The 21,658-nt window shown below is 41.3% G+C and overlaps 1 protein-coding gene across 1 annotated transcript in view; it reads right to left on the minus strand.

The window, feature by feature from the left end:
* Positions 1 to 21,658, minus strand: part of cacna1ha (calcium channel, voltage-dependent, T type, alpha 1H subunit a) — a 333,897-nt gene that overhangs the window by 189,725 nt on the left and 122,514 nt on the right. The window contains exon 8 of the mRNA XM_073060243.1: positions 16,130 to 16,521. Coding sequence (XP_072916344.1) covers positions 16,130 to 16,521 — 392 coding nt within the window. The remainder of the gene's footprint in view (positions 1 to 16,129; positions 16,522 to 21,658) is intronic.

Raw genomic sequence — 21,658 nt, forward strand, 5'->3', positions numbered from 1 at the left:
ACACCCAAGTCGGTGCGGTCTTTCGGTGATTCTGTTATGGTTATTACTCTATACATTTATTGAGTATGCCCACAAGAAAATGAATCTCAACATAGTATATGGTGACATATGTGTACTTTGATCATAAATTTACTTTGAGCTTCAAAGTTTTTGAACTTTGAGATATCCTTTGTTTAATATTGCTGATATCATTGAAGGTTAGCTCCCAGAATCTCCTAGCTTTCAATTCTTGGCAGCTTTAAAGACAGAATGATTGTTTATTTGAGAAAATACCATTTTCAGTTTCCATAATAACAAGCTCACTCCACAATGAGCTTTTGTTGGAAGGATCTTGATATTTTTATTTTTGATGATTTTGAAGAATCACAAATTAATATTCTGTCAAGCCCAAATGTCTTCCTGTCTAGTGCCCCATACTGTTCTTATTTTATTTATAATATTAACCTTTCCAATTTTTCCTGTGTTCTTTTAATAACAATTGTATTTGTTTATTTTCTCAAACTGTATTGAATGTTAAAGCTTACACCAACTAAAATGGGTGCCAGAATCCTGGCGGAGAAATGAGAAAGGAGGCCAAAAATCTAATTAGAAAGGTAAGTTTGAAAGAGGATCTCAAGGGCAGATATGGAGAAAGGTTTTTTTAGAGGACTTCAGGTTAAGTGACCTGTAGCTTATGTTATGATCAATAGAGTGGACTACAAGTCCCATTTCCCCAGGGCAGAAATGGCATACATGGGGTGGGGGGGGGGGGGTGGGGAGGCATAATTTTAAGGCGATTGGAGGGAAGTATGGGATGCATGTCAGAGGTAGCTTCATTATGCAGTGAGGGGTGGGTATGAGGAACACCCTGTCAGAGTTGGTGGTAGAAGCAGATATATTAGGGGAATTTAAATACATCAGGGGAATTTAAGAAACTCTTAGATAGGCACATGGATGAAAGAAGAAAGGAGGGTTATGCAGGAAGGAAGGTTTAGATTGATCAGAGTAGTTTAAAGGGTCAGCACAGCATCATGGGCTGAAGGGTCTGTACTGTGCTGTACTGTTCTATGTTATATGAGTCAGACATTCAGCAAGGAGGGAGGAGGTTTGGGAAAAGGAGGATTAAATCCACAAAGTGGGGGAGGAACTGTTGGAGCTAAGCTAAGGAGTGAATCCTGGAAGTCTGGAGAGATCATCTTACAAAGGATTTAATGGCAACAAACAAGATTGCAGATGCTGGAATCTGGAGCAACAAACAAGATATTGGAAGAACTCAGGCAGTATCTGTGGAAGGAAATGGACATTTTGAGTCAAATCCTTCATCTGGCTCTTGGTATTTTAAATTTTCTGATGATTTTGAAGAATCATAAATTAATATTCCAGATGAAGCATCTGGACCTGAAACATTGACTGACCATTTTCCTCCTGACCCATTGAGTTTCTTCAGCTTAGCAAAAGATTTAACGTTCTGAGCAGGTCAAGCTGGCTACCTGACCTAAAAACACTCATTATTGGGCTTGGGTTAGGTGGGCGTACATTCTAATAATACATTTATAGCCTGTTCAGCCTGTGCCTGAGTGGTCCAGGATGTTAAGTTTGATGTGCAGAGTGTCATCGCACCTGCCAATGACAATCCTTGAGCGCCACTGCAAGCCTTTGCTCCTACTTTTCTACAAAACACACTAGGTCAGCTCAGGTCACAGGAAAAAATATCTCCCCTGGGCTCAAATTGAGCTTTAACTTCATATCCTGACAGGTCCTTGAGACCCATGGCATAAATTTTGCTTTGAATAACACAAAGGTAAGAAGTATCCACCACCAATTAATTCAGAAAAGAACAGAAACTGGATTAAAAACTTGAGAATATTTACTCTCAATATTCTGACTCATAGAACGGTTAAAGCACAGGAAATTTTAGATTGTTTAGTGTCATTTCCAGTACACAAGTGTAATGGAGAACAAAATCATTGCTACTCCAGATCTAATGCAGCACCTAAGGGAGTCTAAGACCAGAGGACACAGCCTCAGAATAGCGGGATGTCCATTTAGAATGGGGAAGAGGAAGAATTTCTTTTGCCAAAGATTTATGTATCAGTGGAATTCCTTGCCACAGGTAACTGTGGAAGCCAAGTCTTTGGGTATATTTAAGGCAGAGATTGGTAGATTCTTCATTAGTCATGGCATGAAGGATATAGGGAGAAGGCAGGAGATTGGGGTCGAGGGGGAAGTGAATCAGCCATGACGAAATGATGCAGCAGACTCGAAGGGCCAAATGACCTAATTCTGTTGTTGCATCTTATAGTCTTATGGTCTAAGAAGGAAATCAGGGGGGCTAAAAGAAAACATCAGGTTGCTCTAGTGGACAAGGTGAAGGAGAAACCTTCGGGCTTCTGCAGATACGTTAAGAGCAAAAGGATAGCAAATTGCAAAGTTCATCCTCTGGAAGATCAAAATGGTAATCTATGTGTGGAGCTGAAAGAGATGGGGTAAATCTGGTGTTGCGTCTGTAGTTACTCGGGAGGTGGACACAGAATCTACAAAAGTGAGGCAAAGCAGCAGCAAAGTCATGGACCCTAAACCGATTACAGAGGAGGTGTCTGCTGCCTTGAGGCAAATTAGGGTGGATAAATGTCCAGGGCCTGATAATGTGCTCCTTTCAACCCTGTGGGAGGCAAGTGCAGAAATTTCAGGGGCCCCAGCAGAGATATTTAGAATATTCTTAGTCATGGGTGAGGTGCCAGTGGATTAGAAGATAGCTGATGTTATTCCATTGTTTAAGAGAGTCTCTAAGAATAAGCTAGGACGCTATAGGCCAGTGAGCCTGACATCAGTAGTGGAAAAGTTATTGGAAGGTAGTCTAATAGACCAGATATATAAGTACTTGGATAGACAGGGTAGTCAACATGGCTTTGTGTATGGTAAGTCATGTCTAACCATTCTGAAGAAGTTACCTGGAAAAATTGATGAATGCAATGCAGTGAATGTTGTCTACATTAGCAAGGCATTTGTCAGGGTGCAGCATGGGAGATCAGTCAAGAAGGTTCAGTTGCTTGGCATTCAAGATGAGGTCAAAAATTGGATTTATTATTGGCTTTGCAGAAAGAGTCAATGCTGCTTGTAGATAGCTGTCTCTCTGATTGGAGGCCTGTGACCAATGGTGAGCTGCAGGAGTCAGTGGTGGGCCAACAATCTGGATGATAATGTGGTAAACTGGATCAGCAAATTTGTGAATGACACCAAGATTGGGGGTGTAGTGCACAGAGAGGAAGACTAACAGAACTTGCAGCAGGATCTGGACCAGCTGGAAAAATGGGCTGAAAAATAGCAGATAGAATTTAGTGCCGACAAGTGTGAGGTGTTGCACTTCAGTAGAACCATCCTGGGTGGGTCTTACACAGTGAACGGTAGGGCATTGAGGAGTGTGGTAGAACAAAGGGATCTGGGAATACAGGTACATAATTTGTTGTAAGTGGCATCACAGGCACTGTAGATAGGGTCATAAACAACACTTTTGTCAAATTAGCCTTTATAAATCAACGTATTGAGTACAGGACTTGGGTTGTTATGTTGAAATTGTGTAAGACGGTGTGGCGTAATTTGCAGTATTGTGTCCAGTTTTGGTCACCTACTCTCAGAAAAAATGTAAGATTATAACCATATAACAATTACGGCATGGAAACAGGACATCTTGGCCCTTCTAGTCCGTGCCGAACGCTTACTCTCACCTAGTCCCACCTACCCGCACTCAGCCCATAACCCTCCATTCCTTTCCTGTCCATATACCTATACAATTTTTTTTTAAGTGACAAAATCGAACCTGCCTCTACCACTTCTATTGGAAGCTCGTTTCACACAGCTACCACTCTCTGAGTAAAGAAGTTCCCCCTCGTGTTACCCCTAAATTTTTGCCCTTTAACTATCAACTTATGTCCTGTTTGAATCTCCCCTACTCTCAATGGAAAAAGTCTATCCACGTCAACTCTATCTATCCCCCTCATAATTTTAAATACCTCTAACAAGTCCCCCTCAACCTTCTACGTTCCAAAGAATAAAGACCTAACTTGTTCAACCTTTCTCTGTAACTTAGATGCTGAAACCCAGGTAACATTCTAGTAAGATTGAAAGAGTACAAAGAAAATTTACAAAGATGTTGCCGGGACTTCAGGACCTGAGTTATAGTGAAAGGTTAAATAGGTTAGGACTTTATTCCCCAGAGCATAGAAGATTGAGGGAATACTTGATAGAAGTATCCCCAATTATAAGGGGTATAGATAGGGTGAATGCAAACAAGTTTTTTCCACTGAGGTTGGGTGAGACTACAACTAGAGTTCATGGGTTAAGGGAGAAAGGTGAAATGTTTAAGTGGAACATGGGGCAGGGGAGCTTCTTCACTCAGAGCAGGGATTCCCAACCTTTATTTATGCCGCGGACCCCTACTGTTCACTGAGTGGTCCGTGGACCCCAGGTTGGGAACCCTTGATTCAGAGGGTGGTGAGAGTGTGAATGAACTTTCAGCCCACGTGGTGGGTGCAAGGTTGATTTCAACACTGAAGGGAAGCTTGGATGGGAGTGGAGGGCTGTGGTCCAGGTGCAGGCTGATAGTTCGGCACAGACTAGATGTTTCTGTACTGTAGAGATAAAGAACACAATAATTATATTAACGAACACAATAAATATACTGTAAATACATAAGATAGCTTATATACATGCATTAATTGTATGTACATCAAGTGACACTAGGCACAGGAGTATCTGGTGACTGACAGGAAATGATAAAGGCGGGTTGTGTGGGAGGGAATGTTAGCGGGTAGAGGTGTTAATCAGTCTAACCCGTTAGGGAGAGTAACTGTTTTTGAGTCTGGTGGTCCTGGCATGGATGCTATGTAACCTTCTCCCTGATGGGAGTGGGACAAGCAGTTCATGAGTAAGGTGGGTGGGATCCTTCATGGGCCATTCAGTGTGTCCACAGTGGCTCTTTGTTAGACCATAAGACCAACAGAGACAAGACATAGAAGCAGAATTAGGCCAATGAGTCTGCTCTGATATTAAATCATGGCTGATGCATTTCCCTCTCAATCCCATTCTCCTGCCTCCTTCTGTAACCTCTGACACCCTTATTAATCAAGACAGGTGAAGCCAGGTGAGGGGGAGGTTAGGTGGGTGGGGGAGGAGGGATGAAGTGAGAAACTGGGAGGTGATAGGTGAAGAAGGTAAAGGACTGAAGAAGAATCTTATTGGTTTCTTGGTGTCTTCTGAGTTACCTGACCTCAGGTGCGAGGAGCAACTTCTAACCTTTGTACTCAAGGACTGTCAGTAATGCAAAAGCAGAATTTAGTGCCATTGCTTGGTGATCAGATCTGGGGTTTTTTTGTGGAATCTGTATAAGAACAGACATTCTGTCTTGACATAAGGCAATTGCTTCCATGTTGCATAAGACGTCAACAACCTCAGCCCAAGTATGTGTGGAAAGGAGACAAGGTGCCAGATGGCTGTCAACACCTGTGCAAATGCTTCCTGATAGAAATCACGGAGAAGAGGAAATCAGATATTTATTTTATTTTATTTTTATTTAAGAATATGCTGCAGAACAGGCCCTTCTAGCTCACTGACCCGCGCCATCCACCAACCCAATGATTTTGCCCTAGCCTAATCCCAGGATAATTTACAATGGCCAATTAACTTACTAACCAGTAGGTCTTTGGACTGTGGGATGAAACCAGAGCACCTGCAGGAAACCTACACACATGGGAAGAACATACAAACTTTCTTACAGAGGAAGCTGGAAATGGACTCCAAACTCTGACATCCCGAGCTGTAATAACATTGCAGTAACTGCTATGCTATTGTGGCAGGGATGGAACCCTGTAAAATACTTGTCTTTTGATATGTAGCTTACCACAATGATGGAATGTACAAAGAAGACAATTTTCTAGAGTCTAGAGCCAGTTTACAAATCCCTGGAAATTTCAGCCAGGTTCATATCTTATTTTTGATACAGATATTAGATTCTCCACATGAAATCCTTCTGAATACATTTGGGTTTCTCTCAAACAGAGCTACATTTCAAGGGCAACGTTGCAGTGCGATTGGAACGCTAATATTAACAATAGTAAAGGATAAGGCGACAGTGAACCTAATTAGCACTGTCATTTGTTTCTAGCTACTGACAGCAATATTAGATGACAAGGAGACAATCTTGAGAACTTAGTTAACATTTGTAATAGTACACACAGTGGCCACTTTAGAAAGTACACCTACTTGTTAATGAGAATATCTGATCAGCCAGTCACGTGGCAGCAACTCAATTGCATAAAATCATGCTCAAGAGGTTCAGTTGCTGTTCAAGCCAGACATCAGAATGGGGAAGAAATGTGATCTAAGCGACTTTGACCATAAAATAATTGCTGGTGCCAGACAGGATGGTTTGGGTATCTCAGGAACTGCTGATCTCCTGGGTTTTCCACACACAACAGTCTCTGGATTTTACAGAGAATGGTGTGAAGAATGGAAAAAAAATCCAGTGAGCAGCAGTTCTGTGGGGAGAAAAAGGTCTTGTTAATGAAAGAGAACAGAGGAGTGTGGCCAGACTGGTTCAACCTGACAGGAAGGCAACAGTAACTCAGATAACCACAGAGTTACAACAGTGGTGTCCAGAAGAACATCTCCGAATGCATAACATGACAGACCTTTAAGTGTATGGTCTAGAGCAGCAGAAGACCATGAACATACACTCACTGGCCACTTCATTAAGAACAGGAGGTAAAGCAAAGAATATTCTTTGTTCCCATTAACCTACCTCCACTGCTCCATACAGAGAAAAAGGAAAAATCAGGCATATAATTCTACTAAATACCATATTATTTGGTTGCATAATACACACTGCCCTCTGCAATTAGTTGGTGACGCAGTTTAGCACAATAGTTGAAGATGTCAGATGCTGAAGAATCAAATGGCATCCGTAATTAAAAACTATTCTAAAGATATTAAATCTCTGATAATGATGACGTCTGTTACTAAGATGTCAAAATACAGAGTATGGGAAGTGAACATGTCCTTGATTGCATATATCTAACAACAACGTCATTTACAACATCTCTGGTCAAAGGAACCTGACCATTTGTGCAATTATCTTGTGGCCATATATTTCATGTTAAAAGTAATATACATCACACATTTCTGCTGAATAACTTTGAAGGTCACAATCTAATCACTCACATGTGCAATTATGTTTTTTCTCATCATTCTGTGCAATGATGCATTATGTCAATGACTGAAGGTTAAAGGTCACATGTAATTATAAAATGGAAGGTACAGATCACTGATGGTTATCATTGTGGAAAGATTTATAATGTACCCATGTCATATATCTCTTCTTCCCTGCGTCTTTGCTGCTGGTTTGATCAGATTGAACAAACTCTGAGTATCAGACGCAGCCAAGCACGACAAGTGTAACTCCACAAATCAGATGTCAAACCAGCGCCAAGGTAAAGCAGGCTAACTTTAGAAGCTGATGTTGTCAGAACTGAATCAGAAATATGACAGTGGGTTTCAACTTGTGGGCAGAAAAGCTGGCTCGACCAGTTCAGAATTGTAAACTTGCCATTAGTAAAGTTCGTCCCCAATTCAGAAGGCATGCTCCTTTCTTGAAAAATCTGTGTATAGCTTTTGTTCATTTTTATATTTTTCTTGTAAAAATTGTGTATCTGATACTTTCTGTCTTTGATGCAGCTGTAAACCTTTTGTACATGTACTTGCGCAGATGACTATTTTGGCTTTCATCTTTTGATTCTTGTTTATGTTTTGGGTGGCATGGTAACGCAGTGGTTCGTGTAATGCTTTACATTGCCAGTGACCCTTCTCTGTCACCAGTCTCAAATCCCTCCCATGGCGCTCCCGCCAGATTTCCAAACTCGCTTTCCACTCTTTCCACGTTGACAAATACAGTACTGTGCAGAAGTGTTGGGCGGGATGTGGCACCCCTTTCTAAAGTGGCTCCACAGCAGATGAACACGATTCTATACAAAAGAAGAATCCTTTAACACGAAAATGAATCTGAAATTGAGGAATCCAGAGGGCAATATCGAGCAAGGGAAGGTGAGGTATATATCAGATCAGCCATGACCATTTTGAAGTGAGGTGGTGGCATGGTAGCATACCGTTTAGCACATCGCTTTACAGTGCCAATTCCCGCTGCTGTCTGTAAGGAGTTTGTACTTTCTCCCCGTGACCATGTGGATTTGTTCCGAGTGCTCTGGTTTCCTCCCACAGTCCAAAGACATACGGGTTAACAGGCAAATTGATCACATGGGAGTAAATGAGTGGTGCAGACTTGTAACCCTAAATAATAAATAAAATCCTGGGACTGAGTAGCCAATGCCTGTTCATCTGTCATATTTGCCTGCCATTACGGTTATTCCATCAGCCAACTTTCCATATTTGTACATGGCAGAGAAATTGGTTTAAAAGGAGAAGCCACAAAAAAATTTTAAATGAAAGCTATGAATTCTTTTAAGTGGCCTTCAGAAATTACTTTCCTGTCTAACAAGAGTCCACACGTTCCAGGCGCCACAACTTACTAACCCTAATCCGAACAGTACTTCTTTGGAAGAAAAGTCCCAGCTGTAGACTATGGAATGTGTGAGGAAACTGGAGCACCCAGAGGAAACCCATGCGGTACAAATTCCTTGGTGGGTATCGAACCCTGATCATTGATTACTGGTGCAGTAAAGCAGCTGCACTAACCACTACACTGCCATGTGGCCCGTGGTTCAGTTGAAACATGTCTGTGGTCTTGGATCTGAAATGTTAAGTCTGTTCCTCTGTCCACAGAGATGCTTCCTAACCTGTTGAGTGTTTCTAGCATCTCCTACTTTTATTTTTATAAAATCCATTCTCACTTTTGTTAATTTCATCGTTTTACAAAATGCACTAGAAATCTGTACTATCTATTTTTACATTTCCAATTAACTTTACTTCATACTTTATTTCCCTTCCTCATTAATCTTCTTGTCAATCTTTGCTCTTTTCCACCATCTTCTGACATGCCACATGCCTTTGCTTTATCGGTTCAGACTGATATGATCATTTGCATTTTAAGTTAATGACCGATGATGGGTCTATCCCTTTAATTATTTTTCTCAGTGGCATGTATCTATTTTCTTATTTTTGAAACATCTCCATAAATGTCTGCCACAACATCTTGAATGACTCACCCTCAGTTTACTGTGTCAGTTCCCTTTAGCTAGCCCTGCTTACAACACCCTTATATTCTTTCAATTATTAGTCTTGGGCTCATTGCTCTCTCCCTGAAACTGATTTTAAACTTCAGTCATGTTATGAATGCTATTACCAGCGATGCCTCTACAACTAATTCCATTTTAACATACATTGCTGGTTCCAGTATAACCTGCTATCTGGTTGGCTGCCCAAAGAGTTGTTTTAAGAAAGTATCATGAAAATATCATACAAATCCTTTTCAAGGTTACATCTACCTTATCTAGTCTACATATAGATTACATTTCCTCATGATGAAAGATTAGCTAGATTTAACACATGTACATCAAAATATTGAAACACACAGTGAAATGTGTCATGTGTATCAAATCAATGAGGATTGTGTCGGACAATCTGCAAATATCGCCACGCTTCTGGCACCAACACAGCATGCCAACAACCATAATTGGTAGGTCTTTGGAAAGAGGAGCACCCAGATGAATATCATACAAACACAGGAGGAACTGAACCACAAACCTCAACCCAACACCACAGGGAGAACATACAAACCACGGCGGGAATTGAGCCACGATTGATGATTGCTGCTACTGTAAAGTGATGCGCTAGTCACTAAACCACCGTAAACATGAGAAAGTCTGCAGATATTGGAAATACAAGGCAACACACACAAAGTGCTGGAGAAACTCAGCAGGTCAGACAACATCTCTGGAAAAGAGCAAACAGTCAACGTTTCGGGCCAAGGCCCTTCTTCAAGACTCAAAAGGAAGGGGGAAGATTCCAGAATGAAAAGGGGGCAGGGGAGGGGAAGGAGGCTAGCTAGAAGGTGATCGGTGAAGCCAAGTGGGTCGGAAAGGTAAAGGGCTGGAGAAGAAGGGTGCTCCGTTAATCAGCATACTGACAAGCTCCCAATACTTCTTTTGTTCTTCTCATTCATTATTCTCTTTATACTCTGTCCAGCTGTGTGGTTTGTTTTTGGCTGCATATATCTGATATTTTCAGAAAAGTTGTTTCCTCCTGAGCACCGACTTGGTTCTGAACAACTCCAGGGTGTTGAGGTTTCGGTGACTGCTCGCCGTGCAGAATCTCCTCTCTCCTTGGCATTAAGAAAACTGCCATTGGGACCGTCACGGAGGCTGCTGAGCGAGCCTCCAGGTGGCTGTGGATCAAGAGGTGTGACCCGTGGACCTGATCAACCATGGCTGGGTCGCCTGGGCGAGAGAGCCAGGTGTTGGAAGACCCAGTACACCTGATGACCCAGGTTACATCACTGACGATGTGTCTCATCCCATCCGAGGATGCATCTCAGCATCAAAGGGAAGGAAAATCCTCTTTCCCACCCCCTCTCTCTGACAACACCGTGGATCCCTTCAGGCAACCTGTACTTCAGTGCACTCATCCCTGTCCAGTAACAATCCATCTGCACGGAAGTCTAACATCATCAAGAGCTCCTTCAGCACCTGCCAGACTGCATCACACAGATGTCTACACTTGAACCAGCTCCTACAAGTACCAATCACTCACTGAGTCACATTTACAGGAGTTCATGACTCCTTTGAAAGGGATCAGACCCTCAGAATGAACTGTCACTTCCTCAAAGCTTCAAGTCTCTTCCCAAGGATATTTCCTGCCCTTGCTAAGTATTTCCAGCAATTTCAGACATTATTTGAACCTTCTAACATCATATGACTGCAGATGCTGGAAATCCAAAGCAACACGCACAAAATGCTGGAGGAACTCAGCAGGTCAGGCAGCATCTATGGAAAAGAGTAAAGAACGTGAGACAATAAGACATGGGAACAGAATTAGGCCATTTGACCCATCAAGTCTGTTCTGCCATTCCATCCTGGCTGATTTATTAACCCTCTCAACCCCATTATCCTGCCTTTTCTCCGTAACCTTTGACACCCTTACTAATCAAGAACCTATCAACCTCCACTTTAAATATACCCAGTGACTTGGCCTCCACAGCCGTCTGTGGCAATGAATTCCACAGATTCAGCACCGTCTAGCAAAAGGAACATCCTTCTATTCTGAGACTGTATCCTCTGATCCTAGACTCACCAGCATCTGCAGATTGCTTCTGCACTCCCAGAAGTGTGCTGTAGGATGAGTCTTAACACATGTTCAACCATGAGTCATTATGTAAGGATTTTTACAAGATGCTGTGCCCTTAAGAAGCTGCATCAGATTCAGATTCATTTCTTTATCACATCGACATTGAAACACATCATGAAATGTGCCATTTTGCATCAGATGTACTGAGGCTTTATAAGGCATTGGCCAGATCGGACTTGGGGGATATTGAGAGCACTTTTGCACCCTATATCTCAGACCAGGTGTGTTGGCATCGGAGACTGTCCAGGGGAAGCTCATAAAAATGACCACAAGAATAAAAGGATTAATGTATGAGGAGCGTTTGATGGCTCTGGCCTATGCTCACTGGAGTTTAGAAGAATGGGGGGGGGGGGGGTGGGGGAGATCTCATTGAAATTGTAAGGGCAAGATAGAGTGGACATGGAGAGGATGTTTCCTATAAGAGAGTCTAGGACCAGAGGGTACACATTCAGAACAGAAGGACATCCCTTTAGAACAGATATGAGGAGGAAATTCTTTAGCCAGAGGGTGGTAAACCTGTGGAATTCATTGCCACAGACAGTTGTGGAGGCCAACATTATTTATTTTTAAAATGGAGGGGGATAGGTTCTTGATTAGTAAGGACTTCAAAGGTTATAGGAAAATGGCAGGAAAATGGAGCTGAGAGGGATAATAAATCAGCCATGATAAAATGGCAAAGCAGACTCAGATGCTATAATCATGCTGGACCTCTAAATAATAAAAAATAATAAATTTGCAAAAATAAAAACGCAAGAGACTGCAGATGCTGGAAATGTCTGGATTGCTTTGGCAATTTCCTCTGCTTCCCCATCAAATGGGAAGGATAATGAATGTGCCCCTTTTTGAAATACTATACAATATTTTATTAAAACAAGTTGTCATCCTATAAAATATAATTATCATAAAATTATCTCCTTCCAGCAGAATTAATCCATTCACCTTTATTAGTCTACATGCTACTGTAAATAAAGTTGAACACAAAGAGCCAATGCATGTGTTGAAGACAAAAGGATATCCCAGATAAGAGAAGTTGCGAACAAATGCTAACTTATTAACAATGGCTTTACATCCTGAAAAAGATAACACTGAATGTATTGTAGTAAATTCATTTCCTAAATCAAGACAGTGAGATTGCAGAGAACAACTAGAATTGGTTTGCTCTGTGTTGTGCTTTAATGCTTAACGTTCAGTTCGATAACGGAATCTTCTCCGAGGATCGTCACCTTGTCGTGGGCACAGAGAGTTGTCTGTTCTTGAGATCCCAAGAGCAATGTAGCCAGAAACTTAGGTCCTGGTAGGGTCGCCCATGGGGAGGTTGCAATAAAGTATGATTCAACCAAGACCTCAACAGCGGAGCTGGCGGAAGATTTTTTGTTTATTTATTTATTGAAATACAGTGTGGAATAGGTTCTTCTGGCCCTTCGAGCTGCCCAGCAACCCCCCAGTTTAATCCTAGCCTAGTCGTGGGACAATTTACAATGACCAATTAACTTACCAACCGGTAACAAACGTGGTCATGGAGAGAACATACAAATTTCTTACATGCAGCGGCAGGAACTGAGCGTGCTAACATGCCGCCCCATGATGACGACACATCACAACGGCAGTGAAGTTGAAGGAAAGCTGTAGCAGTGAAGGGTCCCCAGTTGTCCTGCATTCCATGTCTTTGGACCCTGACCCCAATCTGTCAAAAATGCTGTGGTAGTTGCCTGTGCCTCAGCCTCCCCACATTAAACAAAGTCATGTTTGCCATTAAGGGAATAACCCCCTTAGGAGAACATCATATTCAACTCGAGCGATCGTACTACTAATACTACAATGGAATCTTACTATAAGTAACCTCTTAAGATACTTTCTACTTGTTCATGAGAAAATAACCTTCCAGTGTCCAAACAGAAGCCAAAACTTTTGTAAAATTAAGTCTTAGTAAGACTCACTAATAAAAGAAAATGCAATAAAAGTTGTCATTCAAAACTTGACTGGTATTAAAACAAAGAAATAATGTTGTTGAAGCTCTATGTATCTCTGCTATCAGGCATCTGGTGTCAGGTAGCAACAGTGATGAAAATGAAACGTGACGGTCAAGTATTTATTATACCGGACAACCTCCTGTATACTTCTGCATTTATCTTATCTTATGGGCTGCTGATCAAGAAAATCACCATGAAATTTCCCTATCATGCACCATTTTTTTAAAATTGCCTACATCTGTTATTCGCAGAATAACTGATGCTAAGATTAAGGAAGGCATTTTTGTTGGTCCACAAATCAAACAGGTCATCAATGACAGGCAATTTGAAGAATTTCTACTGGGACCGGAGAAAATCGCATGAAAGGCATTGAAGGGTGTTGCTGAAATTTTTCTTGGCAACGACAAAACACTAAACTACATGCAGCTGGTTGACAACATGCAGCAAGCATACATATCCATGAAGTGCAACACGTCACTAAAGATTCATTGTCTGCATTCCCATTTAGACCTCTTCCCTCAAATCTTGGCGCTGTCAGTGACAAGCGTGGTGAAAAGTTTCACCAGGACATTGCAGGGCAACTGGAATCCATCAATTCTGGCTGATTATTGTTGGACACTTAAGTAAGAAGCCTCAGACATGGAGTGCAAACAAAAATCATCAATGAAATATTTTTAGTTTAGTTGAACTTTTGCAAAGTGTCAGCACTGTTATGCAATTAAACACATTATATTCAATACAAGTTAATTTCTTATTTCTCCAAATTCTCATGTGATACAAGTAATCTGAAATTATATTTGCATTCAACTTCAAGTGGTCTATCATATTAAAAAAATTGAGGAGGCATTACTTCCAAAAAATCTGTTGTCCAGTGTTATAAGCAATCTCATATTATAATAACATTTCCACTTGATTCCTGAAGAAATGCCCTTAAAGTGTCCAAACATGAATGATAGAGACATGGAGGGTACAGGAGAGTAGGTTAAAGGGTTGGCACAACATTTTGTGCTGAAGGGCTTGACTGTACTGTAGTGTTCTGTGTTCTATATTTTATCCACGTATTTCCTCAGATCACACAACTTCTAACATTTTCCACTCAGTGATACTTAAATTATAACCGAGTGTCCAATTTCCAAACATATTTCCACGTTTCTCCGAAGTATAATATGTGACTTCAGTCAATTGCAAACTTTCATTCCCTTGCACCTCATCTTCCCCACCACCAGCCTCTGTATTCAGTGGGTCATCAACTGCGTTTTCTGTAAGCTTCAAAAAGATTGCATCAATAGACTCAGAATCACAGAGCGAGGGCCACAGATCTCTGTACCCCTCCCATCCATATATTTATCCAATCTTCTCTTAAATGTTGCAGTCAAATCTGCATCTGCCACTGGCAGCTTGCTGCCCACCTATACTGTCCTCTGACAGAAGTTCTCCTTCAGACTCCCTTAAATATTTCACCTCTAACCCTTAACCTATTGTATCTAGCTCTGATCTCACCAAACCTCAGTGGAAAAAGCATGATTGCATTTACCCTACCCATACCTCTCATATTCCCCTCCCTCTCTCTTTCATTATTTAGAAGAGTCCAAAATTTGCTTTTTGGTTTCCACCAGCAGCTTTCTCAGCATTTTCCCATCCAAACACATTGCCATCGAGGCCTACAGCACAGCAACAGACACCAGCCCAGCTGGCCCATGCCAACCAAGATGCCCATCCGAACTAGGCCCATTTGCCCAGAGATACAACACCATTGCTTTCACTTCCTTCCTTCCCATCAACCAGAGATTCAAACAGCCAAAGCAACAAATCACTTGTACTTCTTCCAATCTTGTATATTGCATTCGCCTCTCACAATGTGGTCTCCTCCACACTGGACAAACTGAATGCAGATTGTGTGGCCACTCTACAGATCACCAGTATTGATTCTGAAGGAGTGGCACTAGCTTCCTGTGGCCTAATATAAGATTTAATTTTCCACCACATCCCTACTCTGACTTATCTCCAAGGCTTCCTATCCTCTCATAACAAGGTATAATGCAAACTTAAGCATTATCTGGACACATTGCTACCTTTTGAACTTAAACTATTTCAGGTAATTTACTTTCTTTGTCTGCATCACAACTGGTCATTTCTGCTGGAAGTCATCCAACTGTGATATTCACAGAGTCCTTTTCTCTCCATGTGTTCTGGGCATATCCCACAGCTCTCCATTTCACAGCATTCCCCCACCCTAATTTCATAGTTTTTACTCATCATCTTTCTCTAAGGGCCCCCATTAACCAACCAGATGACCTCTACAATGTATCGCCATAGCAATCTTAGTTGCATCCTATCAGCATCCCTTTATCCCATCTCTCTCTCCGCCATCTTCAATGAAACTTGAAACCAACTTGTTCTCTCACTTTCTCAGTTCTGACTAGGGGTCCTTGACTTTAAAATGTTAACTCTGTTTTTCTTTGCATAGATGCAGCCCAATCAGCTGTACTTTTCCAGCATTTTCTGTTACTATTCAACTCCAGGACAACAATTTCAACGCTACACACCAGTAGCTCAACAATGGTTGTGTTACACCATAAGATAATCGTACTCACTACTTGCTCCACTTTAATCAAGAGCAATAATCTCATCAAGGCAATTGGCTTTCAATGGCAAATAACTTCATTCAAGTTGTTAATATTTTTGCATTCATAATTAATATTAATAACATTAATAATATTTTCAGTCTGATTAGTTTTCAAAGCTTACTCAGCAAAATCGCAGGAAAGCATAACCAAGTCAAAGAATATTGAAGTGCAAAATTGCTTCTGCAAGTGATTGCAGCCACTAACCTGCTCATGATACTCAATGCCCATGCTCAGTGTATTTATCAGAATGGCAATCATAATCCCACGGTTGAAATATTTGCTTTCAACAATTTTCTTCATCTTTTCGGAGAACAACGTCCAGACCAGTACGCATTTATTCATTTCCTTTGGTTTCTTCTTCTTCTTCTCTATCTGATCTCTTTGGTCGCCTTTCCTGACGTCGTGAGTGAATTCGTACACACCGTCGGCGTCAGAGTCTCCGCTCTCTGAGTCGTTGAGCTCGAGCTCGGGGTTTTCCAAGACACGGGCACAATATGGACAGTTCTGAAGCTCACAGGTCAAGTCTCTAGTCTGAGTATTGGCGGTGGAACACGGCATGCTGAGCCCTGACAACTTGCTTGCAGCTCGAAAGATTCCTTCAATAAAGACACCCAGACAAAACTATCAATGTACAATCGAATTTACCGAGTTTTCAGTTCATCACTTATCTGCAAACCTTAATAACGCTCTCTCTTATTATTTTTATAACACGGCAATGTGATACACATCTACTGTTCACTTAAACTGCCAGCTTAAAGGTAGGAACTAGTCACCCACAGGACTCTGCAAAAGTCTTAGGCACAAGTAAAAAATTTCTGTAAAGCAAAGCAGCTTTCAAAAATAATGAAATGAAAAGTTTCTAGATATCAAAAAAAAACTATAAAAAACAGCAAATAGTTACAAAAACTAAATCAAATCAATATTTGGTGTGACCACCCTTTGTTGTTAAAACAGTATCAATTCTCTTAGGTACACTGTCATGCAGCTTTATTAGAAAATAAACTGGCAGGTTGTTCCAAGTATCTTGGAGAACTTGCCACAGTTTTCCTGCAGACTTTGGCTGTCTCATTTACTACCATCTCTCCAAGTAATCCCAGACAGCCTCAATGATGTTGAGATCGGGGCTCTGTATAGGACATACCATCTGAAACCATATAAAAAATCTAGGGTGCCTAAGACTTTTGCACAGTACTGTATTTCATGAGCATAAATAGATTATGTCAATGGACACTCTCTAATATTGTATTTCTACTTTGTTTCATTTAGTCTTATGAGGAGATTCACGTCCAATCCATTTGTTTTATGACTGAATAGCCCATTTCCGTTCAAAACATAAAATATAAAGACAGCTAATTAAAATCAGCCATAAAACTAATGTGAGTAGCATCTTCTATATTTGACTCAATAAAGATCAGATTTATTAAGGTAGAGAGTGTGCAGAAAAGCTTCACAAGGGTGATGCCAGGACTGAAGGGCCTGAGCTTTGAGGCAAGACTGGATAGCCTCGAACTTCACTCAACTTCGTTTGGCCCATCACTGAACTGCCCCCACAAACTATGGATTCAGTTACAAGGACTTTTCATCTCATAGTTATTGTTTATCATGTTGCACGTGTTTCTGCATTCTGGTTACTCTTTTTTTTTGCTGTTTTTGAGCGGTTTGATTGGGACTGGGGGGCTTTGGCAAAGAGTGGCCCCGCGGTCTACAGTGAGATGTGGCGTGGCACCGACCCAAACTAAACTGAATACTACTGGACTCCTTGTTTGATATTCTGTGTGTAGTTTGCTTGCTTTTTGCTGTTTACGCAATTTGTTCTTTTTGGGTGTTTGATGTTCTTGGCTGCCCGCCAGAGGACAAATCACAGAGTCATATTCTGTACACATACTTTGATAATAAATGCAATCTGAATCTCTGAATCTTTGAATTTATTTATTATTATTATTTCTTCCTTTATATTTGCAGTTTGTTGTCTTTTGCACACTGGTTGCTTGTCCATCCTGTTGGCAGCCGCCTCTCATTGAATCTATTATGGTTCTTGGATTTACTAAGTATGGTGGCATATATGTACGTTGACAGTAAATTTACTTCGAACTTTGAACTGCTGTCTCTGGACCAAAAGAGGCTGAGGGGCTACATAGAGTTCTATACAACCTTGAGGGGCACAGATAATGTGCAATTCCTAGAGCAAGGCAGTCTAAAACTAGAAGCAGATGTTTAAGGTGAGAGGGGAAAGATTTAAGAGTGTCTGAGAAGCAAGTTTTTCCACACAAAGGGTGGTAGGTTTATTGAATAAGTGTGGATACAGTTACAACACTTACAGGACATTTAGGCAGGTATATAGAGAGGAAAGGTTGGGAGGAAATTTGCACCAAATCCAGGCAAATGGGGCTACCTCAGGAATCATCTTGGGCAAGTTGGGCTGGAGGGGAAGTTTCTGTACTGTATAAATCTACGACTTTGTAAAAAGTGGTTGTTATATCAAAACTAGTTTTGAAAAAGTGAAGACAGATAAAACATTGAGAACATCTTTTTCTTAGTGGAGAGAGACAGAGAGAGGGAATAACCATGGTAATAAAATATTACCATTTTGGCCCTCTTATACCTACACACATTACTGGGCCACTTCCAGCAACAGGAAGACATGATAGCCAAATTAAAACATGGCATCTGGGACCATATTTTCTGTTTGGTGCTCAAAAGCTAAATTTTGGATGTCAGAGCACATGATGAATTGAGAATGTGGAGAATTTCAGATTTAGTGGCCACTAACCCAACTTGGCAAAAATAGCACAACTTTTGATACTTATTCTCCAAGGTTCTGTTGATGAACATTTTCAGATTCACCAGATGTCTCTTCCACAATACAATCATTCAACATAAGCAGAAAACAGTCTGTCTCTCTGGGGTGGCTGTCTTGCAGAACGTTTCCACAAAACACAATCTATGTGTCCCAGAAAGTATGTATAGAGTAAATGCTCCAATCAGGGAAAATTTACTGTGCATACTCTCAATGGCCACTTTACTAGGTACACCTAGATACCTGCTCATTAATGCAAATAGCTAATCAGCCAATCACGTGGCAGCAACTCAATGCATAAATACATGCAGGCATGATCAAAAGGTACAGCTGTTGTTCAAACCAAACACCAAAATGAGGAAGACATGTGATCTTAGTGACTTTGACCATGGAATGATTGTTGGCTCTAGATGGGGTGGTTCGAGTATCTCAGAAACTCCTGATCTCTTGGGATTTTCACTCACCACACTCTCGAGAGCAGGGGTTCCCAACCTGGGATCCATGGACCTCTCAGATAATGACAGGGATCAATGGCATTAACTGAGGGGTCCAAGTTAAAAAAAAAGGTTGGGAATCCCAGCTCGAGAGTTTACAGAGAATGTACAAAACACAAAAAAATCCAATGAGTGGCAGTCTTGTAGGTGAAAATGCCTTGATAATGGGAGAGGGCAGAGGAGAATGGCCATACTGGTTCAAGCTGATAGAGGGAAAAATATAACTCAAATAACCATGTGTTACAACTCTGAATGCTCAATACGTGAAACCTTGAACTGGATGGGCTACAGCAGCAGAAGACCACGGACAGCCATCCTGTCCCCAAGAAAGTGGCCAAACAATAAACTACTGCAATAAACAATAAACAGATAACAATTGACTATTGCATAAGGAATAGGTATAAGATTTCAACAGAATTTCTTTTAATAGAGAGCTCTCTTCCCTAAATTGTCTTGGTTTAAAGTGTGCGTAAGGCAATATTGGTGATCAGAAGCAACAGACTGTGGGACATTGGGGAAGAAAGTCAATAATCACGTCACAGTGACAGTATAACTGATGTAGCACAGGAGGAACTTAATGGAATTTTACTTTCATGTACTTGAGGCAATGGCACCACAGGCCACAATCAAACTTTGTAAGATCTATATAACAACTTGTGCGTTTATCGCAATTGCTTCCCGTGGCATGTTCAAAGGACAATTGTGATTTCAAATCCCAGCAAAATTGGAGTTGACAGGGACCTGGAGATTTACTTTGAAGTCTTCAACGTAGTTATACGCCGTGTCATGTGACGTGGGTGATCTTGGTCCACATAACTATGATTGTTCTTGGCAATTTTTTCTACAGAAGTGGTTTGCCATTGCTTTCTTCTGGGCAGTGTCTTTACAAGCTGGGTGACCCCAGCCATTTTCAATACTCTTCAGAGATTGTCTGGCTGGCATCAGTGGTCCCATAACCAGGTTGTCTTTTTCATCAAATTTTCACATCTTCCACGTTTTAGTATCCTGCCTTTAGCTCTACACTCCGGTGGCCACTTTATTAGGTACACCTGTACACCTGCTCATTCATCAAATCCCTAATTAGCCAAACATCAGCAGCATCTCAATGCATAAAGAGCATAGAGACATGGTCAAGAGGTTCTGTTGTTGTTTCAGACCAAATATCAGAATGGGGAAGAAATATGACATTGACTGTTGGTGCCAATGGAGTGGTTTGAGGATCTCAGAAACTGCTGATGAGGGATTTTAATTAAAAAGACAAAATTATATTGGAAGAAAAGGCTTATTTTCATGGAACATGCAGGAACAGAAAAGATGTTTTATTTTCAGTTAAAAGAAAGGAATCAGAAAGGAGAGGTTACTAAGAGCCACTATTATTTTAAGATGTTTGAGTGGCGGGGTGAAGATGTGTCTCTATCAAAGGAGGTGTAAGTAGCCCCTTCCCTCCACTAGCCTGCAGGTCACACTTAGGCAAGGTGTAGCACCTACTTAGCACCCCCCCCCCACCCCCGATCAGGGTCACGTGAAGTCATGGGAGCAGATGTTGGTCATCACACCTGGTGCATAATCCTAAATCCTGGTGATTACTGAAGAGTAATGATAACGGCTGGTGTCACCCGCCTTGTAAAGACTCTGCCCAGAAGAAGACAATGGCAAACCACTTCTGTAGAAAAACTTGCCAAGAACAATCATGGTCATTGTCCATGATCACCCATACGATATGGCGCGTAATGAATGAGGTAAGTGAATGGTCAATTCAGGAGGGAGAAGGTAAGAAGGTCACGGGGAAAATTTGTGGTAGAATGGGTTTGCTCTGTGAGCTGACATTAACATGATGGCCTAAAAAACATCCTCTAAGTCAGAGTTTCCTAATCTGGGGACCACAGATCCCTCAGTTGATGGTAGGAGTCCATGGCATAAAAAAGGGTTGGGAACCCCTGTTCTACATCATAAGGAAATATAGCAAGTAGATAGGAAGCACCTGTGCATGAACAGGTAGTTGAAAAGCAACAAGGAGTTTTCACTTCTGAACAAAGAGCATTGAATATAGAATGGTGCCACACAGCACAGGTTTGGTCCACATTGTTGTGCTGATACTTTAACCTACTTCTCTAGAGCATAGAAGAATGAGGGGAGATGGAGGTATACAAAATAATGAGGGCTAAAGAGAGGGTTAGGACAAGTTAATGTGAAGATCCTATTGTCCTTTCTCTTCATGCCTTGGGGTGCATCAGGCGGCAACCTATTTGCTTCTTTAGCATTATCTGTCTTTTTTAAGAGGCCAAGTTGTTAACTTGATGCTCAACCCAGCACAAACGAAAAGTGGGAAAGGAGCCAGCTGGATTCAAACCTGGGACCCCGTGCCTGGATGACTGGTGCAGATGACACTACACCACCGGCTGGCTGATGTAAAGATCCTATTACTTTAGAATTAAAGACTTG

Source organism: Hemitrygon akajei, chromosome 11 (assembly GCF_048418815.1).
Source record: "Hemitrygon akajei chromosome 11, sHemAka1.3, whole genome shotgun sequence".
NCBI lineage: Eukaryota > Metazoa > Chordata > Chondrichthyes > Myliobatiformes > Dasyatidae > Hemitrygon > Hemitrygon akajei.